Source organism: Pygocentrus nattereri, chromosome 15 (assembly GCF_015220715.1).
Source record: "Pygocentrus nattereri isolate fPygNat1 chromosome 15, fPygNat1.pri, whole genome shotgun sequence".
NCBI lineage: Eukaryota > Metazoa > Chordata > Actinopteri > Characiformes > Serrasalmidae > Pygocentrus > Pygocentrus nattereri.
Window position 1 is genome coordinate 20,231,085 of NC_051225.1, and position 16,019 is coordinate 20,247,103.

General features: G+C 39.1%; 1 protein-coding gene across 1 annotated transcript in view; it reads left to right on the forward strand.

Moving 5' to 3' along the window:
* Positions 1-14,548: 14,548 nt before the first annotated feature.
* The window catches only part of si:ch211-247n2.1 (calcium-activated potassium channel subunit beta-2), a 47,752-nt gene continuing 46,281 nt past the window's right edge, over positions 14,549-16,019 (forward strand). The window contains exon 1 of the mRNA XM_017699313.2: positions 14,549-14,623. Coding sequence (XP_017554802.1) covers positions 14,577-14,623 — 47 coding nt within the window. The 5' untranslated portion in view covers positions 14,549-14,576. The remainder of the gene's footprint in view (positions 14,624-16,019) is intronic.

Consider the following 16,019-nt stretch of genomic DNA (forward strand, 5'->3'; position numbering starts at 1 on the left):
TTAAGTCCTGTTAACAGATGTGTGTAAAATATGTATTTTTTAGTCACAAGATACTTTGTGATCACATTGAATAAAGCATAAAGCTTATGTCTCTATTAGAAAGTAATACATTTCAGTATTTAATTTAGCTCCAGTGATTTGTATCCATGAAGGGATGTTGTATAACTCATTATTTACTAGTGAAAGAGTTTGTTATAGATGTACTGGAAACTGCTATTTATACACACATTTGTACATTTTCAAAACTTGATGAACTAATGATTTGTTCATAACTGTCAATGATTAGTTTATTTAGAACATAGTAGTGTTACCAAAACATCAGTAAATAAATGATGTTTTCTCTAACTGAGCTTTTACTGTGATTTGGGAGGGCTATTACCACATTAACTCGGTCAACCATCACCAGGCACAGGCTTTACCTGTGCATTAAAAACATAGGAGAAAGACGTGGGCTTTTACTGCAGGCTAGTGTGCTTGGCTGATCATGGCTTTAAACTGTGAGCCGTGATGAGCGAGGGCTTCAGAGCTCTTAATTAATCCTGTTGTGGTCTCAGCCATGGGGGGTGTCGCTGCGCCTCTGTAGTGGCAGGGCTGGCTGTGGAGGAGAGTAACACAGCAATCCCAATGTGACAGCCCTGCTAGCTACACCAGAGCAGCTCAGGTAACCCTGTGTGACACTAATGTGGTCATGCTCCCCCCTGAGCCACTGCCTCAGATTGCTACTGTTTTCCTTCATTTATTTCTCTCTCACTCTCCCTTTGTTTTTTTTTTTGTTTTTTTTTTTTTGTTTTTTTGTTCTTTTTTTTGCAGCACCAGCACGTCATAAAATGCAGTGCCTCTGAACATTATCAGTAATTATAGTTTAAATGAGACAAAGAGAAAAACAGCACTCTCACCAGAACGCACTGTTCCAGGGCGGGTAGCATAACAGAACAGACAATAAGACTAACAGCATGGCTGCAAACCACTGCTCCTGTGGCCCATTTTACAGTAAAAGCCACTCAAACTGAGGCGAGTGCACAAACATGTAGCATGATTAAGGGTTAGCATGTGTTATACCCTGTCTCATTAGCTCCATATCAAAATCAAGTTACTATTTTAGCTTTTACTCCTGTTAAATGCAGTGGATTTGGACACCACATAAAAAAAATAAAGAAAAAGCTAACATCTAAATCTCAAGCATTGCATGTATGCTGCTTACATAAGGGCCATGTTATGTCTCCTTCTTGTTATCACATTATCCTTTTACCAGCACTTATTCATGAGACACATAGAGTACCACAGTTTTCCACATCAGCGAAGGAAAAGGGTATATGCCACATTTTATTACTATCATATCCGAAACAAGCCTCTTTTTGGTTGTTGTCCATATCTCTTGTCACTGTCCCAACTTTTTTTAAATGTACTGCTGTTATTGAATTCAAAATGGGCATATATTTTTTCAAAAAACAATTCAGAACATTTGATGTTGTCTTTATACTGTTTTCAATCAACTTTGTTTAAATAGATGAAATGCACATAATTTTGCACATCATTGCATTGTTTTTATTTGGCACAGTATCCAAACATTTTTGGAAATGGGTTGTAAATACAATGAACGCAGGTCTTAGTGGAAAATTAGTAGCACTGGTGCTAGAAAAGTTGCAAGTGCAATTAAAATATTTTATGGCTTTTAACATTTCAAACCCTATGAGTGAAACAAATTTTTATTTTCAATTCAGATTCCATACAAGGAGGCACAATTAGCACTTAAAGCAATTTTCTTCCTTGAAAGAGAAGAAACTGGCATGAACCCACACCAGGAGGATATCACAAACGCATCACAAAATGTGTTTACAGTTGCAAACATAAAGTGAAATGGTTTTTAGCTAAAACTAAGGCTCAATGCTATGTAATATGTCATAGTTATGTAAACATTTAAATCTACAAAAAGATGTAGACTAAATAATAAATATTTAAGCTCAAAAAACATGGACACAGAATTTCTCTTGTACTTCGAAGCCACAGTTAAGCCTGATGCGCTTGACTGAGTTGGTCCTGGCAGACAGTGAGGTGGTTGTGTGGGTGAAATGCCTCCTGCGCACAACTGTCCGTCCAAGGCAGAATTAGTGTAGGAGTGTGTGGGATGATTATCTACTGCTATCATGATGCCAGCGGAGAGACAGAGAGAGAGAGAGAGAGAGAGAGAGAGAGAGTGAGAAAGAGAGAGAGAATCCCAATTGAATATGATAGTGATACAGAAATGGTCTTGCAAGAGGTTACTAGGCAACCATTGTGCAAAACAAACCATAATAGAGCTCAGTAATGTGCAGTGAGATAATCCATCCATCTTTACCCACAAACCGTGATGTTCGTGATTGGAAACTCAATGTGTCATTAACGTTAAATACTCCAAGGTCTTTTATTCAGATGAGCTTAGCACCAAGGGACAAAGAGTCAGTGCTGAATCTCATTTCAGTTACCTGGTAGGCAATGAATTAATCATTCATCTGGGGCTCACACACCTATGATAAAGACAGCAACAAACAAAAACACCACCTTCAGAAAACAACCAACAAATTATAAAGCTGTAATTAGAGCAGAGCTGAACATATGTATGGCATGAGTTTGCCAAGAGGCTTCTAGTTGGTTGCTATGGTATCCCAGGTGGTTGCTAGGTTGTTGCAGTGGTATCCCAAGTGTTGCTTTGTGGTTGCTCTTGCATTCCAGGTATTTGCTAGGGTGTCGCTTACCAGTCTCTATGGTAATCATGGTGGTTGCTAGGTGGTTGCCAAGCAGTGGAATCCCATGTGGTTCCTGCAGCACTGCTATGTAGTTACTAGGGTGTTGCTGACCAGTTGCTATGGTATTTTTGGTGGTTGCTATGGAATCCCAGATGGTTGCTATGGTGTTGCTAGCCTTTTGCTACTTATTTTTTATTTTTACTCTTATGGTTGCCAAGGTGTTGCTAGATGGTTGCTATGGTATACCAGGTGGTTGCTAGTGTGTCAATGACCCGTTGCTATTGTAACTGTCGTGGTTGCTAGGTGGTTGCTAGGGTGGTTGCTAGGGTGTTGCAGTGGTATCACAGGGGGTTGCTATGGTGTTGCTTTGAGGTTGCTCTTACATTTCAGGTGTTGGTGACCAGTCTCTCTTATAACTTTGGTGGTTGCTAAGTGGTTGCTAGAGAGTTGCAGTGCTATTCCAGGTGGTTGCTGCAGTGCTGCTATGCGGTTGCTCTTGCATTCCAGGTGGTTGCTATGGTGTAGCTAACTTTTTGCTATTATAACTCTGATAGTTGCCAAGGTGTTGCTAGGTGGTTGCTGTGGTAACCCAGGTCGTTGCTAAGGTGTTGCGAGATGGCTGCTGTGGTATTCGACATAATTGCCAGGGAGTAACAATTGTACATGTATCATGGACACATAAGACGAATGCACAAAAATTTGGCCATATAGCACCGTCATTCACTCCTGTAGGAAAAAACTGTCATGTCAGATAAAAAATCTGTATACAGGCCAACATCTCACAATAAGACTGAACATTCGGTAGTTTGTTTGGTGTCAATATCTCAAACGTCACATAAACATTATGATAGTATTACTGGAATAACTGGTATTCCTGTCCATTTACAGGTCAAATGCTGTTTTATCCTAAAAATGTTTTGAACAAACAATAGTCTTGGTGTGTTTTTGTTAAAGTTTGGTGTTGTTGTACATATATGGTTTATTGTACTTCACTGTGTATTGTAGTTTATTGTATTATCTTATTGTTATTGTATTGCATTGAATGGCACAGAGTTCTGTGTTCAACTCTGTTCCTTTTTCTCTCGGTAACTACAGTGACTTTTTGTTTCTAGCAGTATCTGAGCTCAGGTCTTTTTCTCTAAGCTACTAGTAACTAGCTAATAGACAAAAGATAGACAAAGCACTTCTTGTAAGTCGCTCTGGATAAGAGCGTCTGCTAAATGCTGTAAATGTAAATGTAAATGTTACACTTGAAGATGAATGATTAGGGCTCATAAAATTCACTTCCAGTTTAATCCACTGCTGTGGCTAGCAAAAGTTGGGAAATTTAAAGTTTTGGCGGAACTGTGGTGCATTGCCGTTGCAGCTGGTTTGCTGTCATCCATCTATTATCATAATGTAAATTGTAGGTTTTATAGTGTTTGGAAATAAGAGACAATTAGGCTATTTGTTTCTGGTTTTATTGCAATGAACTAATATTGAATTAATTGGCCTATTAATGTTCTGCAAACAAATGTATTTACTTATAGCAACTGTTACCCTTTTAATCTAAAAGAGAGATGTTGGTGCACAAAACCTAAATATGAGTTCCATTTTAACGTCATATAATATTTATTTTGTTTGCATGTGGCAACTCATTTGTGATAGCAGTGATATCAAACTATTGTTAACACGGTAGGGAATTCTTTGTTGCTGTCCTTCCCAACCTGCCTAGGTACAACAACAAAGTCTGGCTCATTAGCATAATATTTAAACTGGACACATTATGTTATATAGAGACTACATAAGTAGTGGCCACTCAGTAACAGTCCAATTGGAGTAATTTACATATTTTGACAAAAACTGTGTTACTGAGTCCTGTGCTACAGTCTTTTATTACGTTGAATGGGATTTTTGCCAGTGTTCTGTAAAACGTGTCCAGACTCAAATGAATAAATTCATTTGATAATGTGATTGCGCTTGACTGCACAGTTCGGTAAGTGCATTGTGTACTCTCTGAGTATATGAAATGATAAATTGAGACTTGCTGTTGAAAGTTCATTGTCCCATCATGGTTAGAAAACTACTCTTCCATCAGAAGCAATAAAAGATTCACACTGTCTGAGCGCAGCTTTGCCTCTCGCTGCTATAAAAGTCCATGAAGCTGTCTCGCATGAGTGGTGTGATCTCTCCCCATTCCCTCGAACACAGACAAGCCCAGCAATGATTCAGGAGAAGTAGGTCACTCGCTGCAGCCAGAAATTATGCAATGCTGGAAAAATGCGCCTCCGCTTGCACGAGAGCGTAGGGAGAAAATGTCCAGCACCTCATGGATTCTAAAGAGGTGGTGGGGGTGGACACTGGGGGCTGGGAGGCCAACAACGAACGCTGCCAACCTAATGCACATCAAAGGAAAACTAGAGTATTTTCTTGAAGCAGAACATGCAATTTGTTCTGTCTTATGCCACATCTAGACTCAAACATAGGCTAGATTGCTTTGGTAACACATGCAGTGAAAGCAGAAGCCCTGATATATATATTAGCCTTTGCTTCGTAGGCGATTCTTCAGGAGAAGAAGTCACAACAGCACAAAGGCAGCCGAATTGAATCTTCTCCGCACCATTCCCATGGCAACCGGTCATGTAGCTTCTGGGAAATGCCAGCGTGGAAGTGTATTATTTAATTAAAAACAGACTGCTCTCTCTCCGGGTCTTTCACTGTCTCTCTCCCAGACACACCTACCCTAGATTCGGGCCAGTAATTGAGAATGACGTGCATTTACATAAGACCTGCTTCTACTTATTTACACAAGGTGAAAGGGGAATATGAAAGCAAATGGGTCCTTAGTAACACTAACTGTATCCAGCAAGAAACAATAGATTAGTCTTCAATTGGCATGGATGACTCCAGTTTAAACAAAAGTGTAAAATGACCTGATTATTGAGTGATTTACTTGTTATATCACACTGGAAACAAATACAGACCACCGCTGGGAGCACGGCAGACAGGCTAGATGATGTAATCACTCCTACATTTGACACCATTAATCTTATAACTAAACCTTGTATGTACAAAACAGTACCTTTATTAGAGATGGAGAAAATGTACTTAACTTAACATACTTGTATTTTATTCTGTCCCTTCTTCTCTTTCCACTTATAACATTTGTGTGGTTTCATGTACCAAACATACTTATAATTCATTTTTATATGAGCATTTTCCTCTCTTTGTCCTTTAGAATTAAACTGGCCATATTTGTTACTGTGCTGCTCTGTATTGTACTTCATTCAAAAACCACTCAGAGCTGAAACATTCCTTAGAACTTCAATATGAATGGGTGGGGCTAAACTGCCATAGGCTGATTAGATGGATATAAGCAAATGAGTTGGTTCTTGTGACATCACAGAAACAACAATTTCAGAACGGGCTGTTTTCGCAGCTTAGTTTCCATTTATGGACTGGATAGTGGACGTTATGTTATGAAACCTAAACAGTGTTTACATACTATATCAAACTTTTGAATGTGCAAAAGCAAGGGAGAGTCAGTTTTCCATTATATGGGCATTTTAAATGCTCACAATGTTGAGTTAATATTTTCAAATGATGTAAAGAAATAAAAACTTCTACAGATAACACACTTTTGCTCACAATTACTGTTTATGCCCTGAATTTAACATACTGGAAAAAAATAAAATGTAATAAATGGCAAAAGTTATGGCACATTTACATTTTATGTTTTTTTTTCCCAATTTGTTAAATTCAGCAAATAAATAGAAACTGTACATTAAGATATGCAGAAAAATACCACATTTATGCTCCCTGTGGAGGTTGTGTTGTCTTATTTTCCTATAGAAAGTGAGCAAGACATGTCATTTGACGAGGGGGAAGTCAAACTTTTGTGCACGACTGAATGCTGCTTTGGACATTGTGCCAAAGCAGCTTTACAGGAATCCACCTCACACATAATGAGCAAGCTGAGGGTAACAGTAACAGGAAAACGCCCTAAGAGCAAGAGGAGGAAATACTGAGAGGAACCAAGACTCAAAAGAGGAATCTGTCCTCATTTGGCCTACACTGGACAGTGGAATTACAAAATACTTCAGTTGTGAACTATAACATTACATTGCATAGTGTACATTAAACACAGGGGACATACTAAGCTGTTTACGCCAGTACAAATTGGATGCATTCTGCCCATTTAATGGGCCTTTTCCATGGACAGAAATGCAAAATTTGCTTCTCTTTCTCATGCATATGCATTTCAGGGACAGTGGGGGAAGACACAAGAGAGGCTGATTATGTATTGGATTTCCTAAAGTTTGAGCAACTTGGCTGGGTTTACGTCTGTTTTCCTCTGCCTTTTAAAAGCAGGTGAAAATTAATGTTAGGGTCTCAAAAGATGTGTTGTTAAGAGATTTCCTTTTACAGTTGCACAGGGTAGACAGAGGCATGAGCCTTGAGCGTGTCCTGAAGAATGTGTACTATCAGAATAACATTCTTTAAATTCTCGAGACCAGATGTACATGTTAGAAGATGCAACACAAAATATGTGGTGATGTGGCCACAATAGAATGCAGCCCATACCATACCGTTTTAACCACTAACAAATAAGTGGTCCTGTGCTCAGTTTGCATGAGCTGCATTCTTAGTAAATCGAACGTTAAACTACAGGCACATCTTGGGTGCATATTGTGATCACATAAAGGTACTTTTTGTGCTGCTCTTGCACATGTGCGTACGTCTGGCTCTGAATGTTCAACAATTTGGAAAATTCCCTTCTAGTATGAGCTTGCCCTTTTTGATTGAGATAAACCACTGTAATGTTCAAGCACCTTCCAGTCACATACACGCCATACTGTAATTCATTCATTATCTTGATTCACTGTTATATATCAAATCATCTTGCATTTGATATTCGTGCATAACCTTCTATTGGCCGTTGGACTGCTGTAGCTGGTCAGTGTTCAGCAGGGTGACCTCCTGTCCTCCCTTTTACTGTCTTAATGTTACATGCTGCCTTAGAGTGGACCGATGTGTCACCTGTCAAAATAGCATAACTGAGGGTGAGCCTAAATGCATCTTAGTATCATGTTGCCCACAACTGCAGAGTGTTAATTTCTGCAGAACAGTAGACACACATTCACACATGTACACACACACACATTGACGCTGGCGTGCTCTGCCCCAATAGGTTTGCTTTGATAACAACATAGGCTTGACTTAGTTGCCATGACAACAGTACAGAACAAAGGCAGGAGCCTTAATACTGTCAGTGGTGTGAGACACAACATCCACAGCTGCAGGCTCTCGCCCTAACGTACACTGAAATAATACAGATTACAAACGGAATTCTGTTTGCCCTTGTTCATGAAAAGCTGCACTTTGTAGAGCAGCTGTGTGTTTTTAATCAGACAAATAAAGAGATATCCAGCATGTCATAAACATCCTCTTTTGTAAAATATGTAGGGACAGTTATTCAAGAATATCCAGAGTTCTGCAGGGACAAAGCAGTGTTATAAGGCAAAGATTCAATCTAACTCTACAGGAAAAAAATGACAAATTGAGTTAATTTGTGTGTAATTGTCATGCTCATAATGGGAACTCTGAGTCTAAGCTGGATTTGCCTATAGGCATTAATTAAGATTAAGATTAAGTGACCCTTATTAGTCCCACTACGGGGAAATTTCACCTCCGCATTTAACCCATCCATGAAGTGAAACACCACGTACACTCTAGTGAACACACGCACACTAAGGTGCAGTGAGCACACTTGTGTGGGCAGCCCGATCCGCAGTGCCTGGGGAGCAGTTGGGGGTTAGGTGTCACCTCAGCTGTGTGCTGTTGATCAAACCGGCGACCTTCGGGTCATGAGGCTGGTTCCCTAACCTCCAGCCCACGACTGCCCCTTTACATTTTCTAAAACTAAAATATTATAAATATGATACATTTTGTCCTTTGCACATTTCTGCCCAAAATGCCACTGGGTCTATGTTTACGCCATTTAGCAAATGCTCTTATCCAAAGCGTCTTACAATTTGATCATTTTATACAGGTAAGCAAAGGTAGTGTTAGGAGTCTTTCCCAGGGACTCTTATTGGTATAGTGCAGAGAACTTGCCAAGGTGGGAATTGAACCCCAGTCTACAGCATAGAAGGCAGAGGTGTTACCCACTAGAACTGAGGTTGGTTAGAGTCACAATACAAAAACCCTGCTCGAAAAACCAGCACAGGCCAAAATGACCAGGGTGACCAGCAGGACAATACTGAGTGACCAGGTAACAGGCACATGACTAAGACTAAGACTAATCTAGCATAATACAGCTTAGTTATTCATACTGGTCTGTGCTGATTTTTTTCAGCAGGGTAATGCTACATACATGCTACAAACATTGAAAGGACATTGCATTAAAGTAAATCTACTCTTAAACTTCAACACTATATACTGTTATACAACAACATCAACATCAGCTTCTCAAACTTTAAGTTTCTACTGCCAAACCAACTTAACTACCACACTGGACAAAGCTTTCCAGTTTGATTGGGGTGTAGATGAGCTTCCCAGTGTTATGATATTCAGTGTGCAGCAGTGTAAACTTGCACGTAGCAATATTCATATTTCAACTCTTTATCTACTTTATAATTAAGAGGTGCCAGTAAGAGCCAGAAGTAGGTACAGCAAAATGTACCTGGCTTGGAACATTTTTAACACTTAGACACAGTGTTTCTAATATGCCAGCAATAAAATAATGACCCTTCTTCATAGGTATGTTGTAACACTGTGGTGAGTGTGAAAGGATTCAATGTGCACACATTCACAAACAAACTATTACAGAGCACCTAATAATAAAGGCAGCATGGTGCTTTTATATAGTTATAGAAAACAGTATGTCAGAGTGACACCAAAAATAAAGGTATTATGGTGCTTCTTTTGCATAGTGAAAATGCAGTATCTAACCAGAAGTCTCACACAAAGTCACACAATGTTCCACTTACGCTTTCCACTTACGTTCCACTTAGGTAGGCTAACCAAAACATGTTTGATGCCCAAATTTTGCTTCTTTATTTTACCACTTGTACTACAAGGCCATCAAGCTAACAAACAATAGATGTCAACAACCAGCCAAATCTTTTCTGTAAATATCCAAAACATCTCTCAAAACCAAATCCAGACTCACATGTGTGGTTTAGAACATGAAATACTTACTGTGATCTATAAAAATGAGCAAATCCACACCATGTGGCTGTCTGCAGTGGACAGCCATTTTAGATATCATGTTTTGTGCCAAATTCCAATTTCTCTTTAGAGATTTGTTCATTTGTACAGTACCCAGTAAGTCCTAAGTAAGTACTGTGTCTAAAACCACATGGACAAGTCTGGGTGACCTTAATGAAGACCTGGATGTGGATGTATTTATGTAAACATTTGGGTAAAAATGGACTCTTATTGCTAGTTAGCAGCATTAGTCTTGTCACTCTAGTGTTAAACTAAGTCAAATTTCAACACTAAATATGTTTTAGGTAATCTGCTACATCACGCACAAATGGAAAATTATGTAAACGACAAGTCTGTGAATGCATCACTGATGAGAAGTTGTGTACGACAGAGTTCTAACCATTCTAACAAATAGTGCAATTCCATCCAAAGGCCCACCATGTTACCAATTGGAAGACACTGCAAGTGTGCGTGATGATGTTTATTCAGGTTGCCTGTATTTATAAGCAGGGAGACTCCATCTGCAAGCCTCTCTGCTGCTTTGTTTTTCTCCCAGCCACTCCTGTCACTTCAGTTCAGCTTGCAGTCTCTGAGGAGCCTCTTCTGCATCTCTTTCTTTCTCTCTTTCTCTGTCTTACACACACAACACGCACACTCTCACCCACACACTGCCTGTCCCATCCCACGCACTCACCTGCCCATGCTAATATCCCCATATCAGGAGGCTCTTTTACTGCAAGACGACATAAGAGTTAGCGTGCTAACCTTCATAGACGTGGGTCACGCACCATAGGTCATGGGCATAGATCACGCACATGGCTAGAGGACTTCTGCTAGTTAGAGTGTCCTAACTGCATGAGAGAAAAAACAAGAATAAAATCTTGTGCAAAAGTCAGAGACCACCTTCTTCTATTCAATTGATTTCCAGTCAAAATGGCCTTTAAGTACAAGTTACTCATAATTAAGGGGATATTTCTGAAGGAATTAGATACAAGATAATGTGTAGCTGTTGAGAAGTTGTTACTAAGAATTGGAAATTGACAAAAGAAGAAAATAAAAAAATAAAAATAAAATAATAATAATAATAATAATAATAATAATAATGACATTTATAATATTTTATATATATATAGCTGTTTTATATATATATAGCTGTTGAGACTATATAGCTGTTGAGACTATGCAAATACATGTTTTCTATCAAATGTACAACTTGTACTTGAGTGTTTGATGTTACTCAATCTTCCACACCTGTAATTGTAAGTGTCCTGTCTGTGGGCTATTTTTGGCTGCAAGTCTTGAGGGATTTGTAGATAGCTCTCTGTTGTGAGTGTAAGAAGACCAGATTTGTAGCGACAGAGCTAAAAGGATTGATCCTGTCTCTCTTTCTCTCCTTCCCTCTCTCTCACCATGTCCCACTTGCTGTTGTGTTCTGTCTAGAGCCTATTGATTAATGTGCTTGATAAAAGACACATTTACCCCTGTGGAGAATCATTAACTATAGTGCAGACTGCCACTGCTGCTTTCCAAGAACAGCACCCATTAAATAATCCAGTCATGTGATTAATCATTGGCTCTTCTGGGCCTTCCAGGTAGTTGCTATGTCATTTATTTTAGGTAAATTTTTGATAGTAGGCACAAGTAAGAATGTGGTTACCCCTGAATGACTCCAGTAAGCACAGATAGAGATCTAAGGCACATTTGGGTTGAGACAGACAGGATGCCCCCGAGAGGACTGTGGTGGCAGCCCCATGAGAGTTGTAACCCTGCAGCTATTATTTCCCCCAAACCTGGGAGACTCACAACTTCAGTCCAATGAGAGGTCAGCAGCGAAATGCACATGCAGACGCAAATGGAAACAAAAACTGGCTATATCTGTATTCATCTCTGGGTAAAGTTCTTGCTTTGAATAATTCACTGTTCTTTGTACCGAGCGACCTCTTTTGTCATGCCCTTGAAATCACTGTCTGGTAATTCATTTAGCAATTAAGTTTTGTGATACACGAGGATGTCATACTGCAAAATGTTAAACCCTCGAGCTCTTATTTGGATGGCTCTTGTCTAAATACATTTCCATTATCCAGTCCGTTAATGTTTTTTTTTTTCTTTCAAAAACCTTGCGCTGTTCAAACACAAGAACACCCTGAATCAATGTCATATCCGTGGCTTCTTCTAAAATAGAAGACCAAACCCAAGGGAACATTGCTCAAGAAGAGGAGAGAAAGACAGAGAGGGAGGAGAGAGTGAGTGAGAGAGGTAAACATGGTCCTTGGCTGCGTTTCTATGGGAACAGAGACACCAAATGGCGGGCTGCATAAGTACAGGCCGGATGGTGAATGAGGAGGTCGGGGTGGGAGGACAAACACACTGTTTAGAAAGAATGAGAAATGGCACAGGGCTCTGGTGTAATCTCCAACCATCAACATTCTACTATTACACTCACAGTATTTCATCTGTAATACCATCCATTGTATTCATTATGCCTATTTGAAATAACTCCATCTCAGCAAAAAGCAAAGCGTCCTGCAACGTCACAAGCTGCTCATTGCAAATGATTTCACTGTCGATTGAAACCATTATAACAGCAATCATTCAATCAGGGATAATATCATTAGGTGGTTAGGTAACAAGGCTGTTTTATATGGGCAGACTGTGTTAAGATGGCAGCCTACGTCCTTCTCAAGACCTGGTTCATCTCAATACGTACACCTAGTGGCAGGACACTTGCATAACACTTCTCGGCCATAAATTAGCAGATGTTTTGTAAGTGGCTGAAAGCACGTGTTGATGTAGTTGAGAAGCTGGCATGCTTGTCAGTCTAAGATAGCGATATTAATCATTTGGGCTATTCGTTATGTAGTCATGATAATAGCAAACAAAGATCATGGGGTTTGTATGTGACTATATTGTATGCAAAATGCCTGCTGACATAATCAAATGTTTGGACTCATTTTACTTTCATAGTACACTATAGTCTTCTTTACATTATGTACAGGTGTGCAAATTGTTTACAAACTAGCTGCTGAAGCTCAATTGATTCTCAACAGTGTTACGGTTAGGGTTAGAATTTGGACCAGGATTAAGGTTAGGTTTAGGTCTTTGGACTGAGGTTAAAGTTGGGATCAGGATTAGGATTATCAAAGATTAATGCCTCAAAATCATAGACATTGCATACTAAGGGTTTTCATTCAGTAACTACTGGGACCTCTTTACAACCTGGCTGACCTATTCTTTGATTATAGACATTTGTAATAAAGCTTTGTGGCTGCCAGTGCACCTCTGCCATGTAAGGGGTTAGGGTGTATTTAAAGAGATAAAGAGATACTTAGTTGAATTTAAAAAAAGAGGTTATTTAAGCATAATTCAATTTAACAATGTATATATCTATAAGCATAGTTAAGTTTAACATTTTACATTTTTTGCTTTAATTTTTTCCCAAAACTTAAAAATAATAATTATGCAGCAACATTTGCAGGAAAATGCCATGTTTAAGTTTGGTCCCTGTGGAAGAAGTATTCAACTGCCCATCCTGTGCGGTCTGATGCTGTTGCTTCATCTGCCTTGATCAGGTGCCCATTGCTTACCAGCCTTCTGGGCTAGTTTGACCACCATGGAACATCCTGCTGTACAACGGTGTGTAAGCCTCACCTGCATGCCACTGACCCTTCTGATGATAAATAAATACATTTTTGACATTGTTTCTCTAGCTTTTCCCCTTTTCTGTATTTTACACTTATACTAATGATCAAACTTAATGTGGTGTCTGGTGTTATTGTTTAATAGCCAGTGTTGACCAGAGGAGGAAGGGTTCCTCTCTCAAGGTTTCCCTTTGGCTTGGACAAGGGGGCTCGGACACTGATTTTTCTGTAAAGCTGTTTTGTGAAAGCTTGACTTGACTTGAATTGAATTATTTTAATCTAACCAGGTCTACTGTTTATAAGTTCTCATAGTTTGCAGTTGGAATGGGTAATAGTGGGTAATCTCACTGCCCTCCACACAGCAGGGGTTTGATTCCCACCTGGGCAAGCACACTATGCAATGCCATTAGTTTAGCTGGCAGCACAGTTCAGTTACAAAGCCATGATTATGCATTTTCTTGTCATTTGCACTGCCAAGTAAGCTGTATTGTACTTGAGTACCTGTGCTGACTTTGTTTACCTTTCTCCTCTCCCCTTGTTACCAAGTTGAAGTGGGAAATAGATATAGGTACTCCACAAAGGTACAGATATTTATGGATTTGGATCTGTAACCATACTGTGCCCTAAATGCCCAGAGATAGAAATGCCATCAAAGACCTTGGAAAAGATTCTTAATAAAACATTCACCTACATCTGCAAAATGATTAAACTGAAAGTTACTCTGGATAAGAGCATCTGCCAAATGTATAAATGTAAATGGTTCAGGGATTATTGTCATCTTTGTTCTTTGTCTATGAGGTCTTATTGTATTTGTAGTCTTAGTACCATGTCCCCCAACACACTGCATAAAACCATGCAGATATTCATGTCTTTTGTATAAGGTAAGAGACTCATGAGACGCTTATTGTGTTTTCTTTTAGTTCAGATAGTGAACTCCCCATACAACATAACCTAATCAGTGCAACTTCCTCCAGTTCTTTCCTCCCCAGACAAGCACCAAAGGGCCAAGACAGACCGGGGCACCATGCTCAGAGAGAGACGCGTGGAAAGAGCGATGAGAAGAGGAGAGGGGTAGGGTGTTTTTTTTCCGTTCTCTGTCTCTCTCGCTTTCTTTCACACTCTCTCTAACCTCTATCCTTTTGATCTGTTGTCTTGGTTTTCGCATTGGTTTGATTTGGGCTGATGTTTATCAGGTCAGGCTTGTGGTGGGCTCTGCCAACGCACAAACTAGAGCAAAAGGTGCTTGACATTCCTTTTAAAGTAGACGGTAATGTTGCCTTTTAGTTGTGAAGGGATATTGCGATGGCAAAAAAAAATATTTAGCTTAGATAACTTAGTTATAATAGAGTTATTACATAAGAAAGTTATGATAGCATTTTTAGATAAAAAAAATAAGTTAGTCTAAAAGTTGTAATATAGTGTAATATCCATTCAATTTTTGTCCTTGTCTTTTTGTTTTTGCTTTTTTCTTGATTTCCTAGTGCTGTGTTTTTCTTTATCTGCCATGTGCCTTTGTTTTCTTTTGACATGTGTCTTTTCATTGACTTTTGTTGTCATGTTGGCTCCTCCCCTATCCTGCCCTGTCTTTACCTGTTCTTTGTCTCTTAGCTCTGCAATCTCTTTGGTCTCAGGTGTTTCTCATTTTCTGTTTTTATACCCCTATGTTTGCTCAATCCCCTTGTCTTGCATTGTGTCTATATACCCTGTTGCTTGTTTCTCTCATTGTTGGTTTTTGTTTCTTGTTTAGTTCTGTTTACTTTGTTTGGCTTTGTCATGGATTTATCTGTTCTACTCAACTCTGCTATTGTGTTTTTGGACTCTGAAATGTGTTTAAATAAAAGCAACTCATACTTGCTTCCTGCCCCAATGCCTCCTATATTACATATAGTCTCTACTTTTCCCAAAAAATAACTGTATATTCATTTCCACTCCCAGGCCGAGTGTTATGGTTACATCTCTAGTGTAATTTCACAACTCAGCAAATGAAGACTTCTTGATATTCATGTTCACTGGAATGCAGTTTGTGAATGTGTGATTCAGGCCGTACACTGGAAATGTGTTGTGGGAAAGTACCTGTGTAATGTGATACCAGCTCCTCTAGATGGCAGCTTGTGTCAGTTAAAAGTGCTCCCTACCCACACACACTACAAGACCTTTTCTAGAGATAATTGTCCACTCAAATGAGGACAAGCTGCCTTTTCATATTGTCTATAATAATACAACAATAATAATAACAATAGATTATACAGAAAAATAGACTAAAATCATTTCGTTTTAAATTACCCTATAACTTAATTATGTTTACATTATTTAATATTCCATCTTCTCCCTAACAGAACAATAATAACAGAAAGTATGTGTTTTGGTAGTGAATATCCTTAATGTTACACACTGATTTTCAGATTTTGGGAGGCATTTATTTCAAAACAATGGGATCTAACTTCTCCCCATATGGCCATGAGGGACA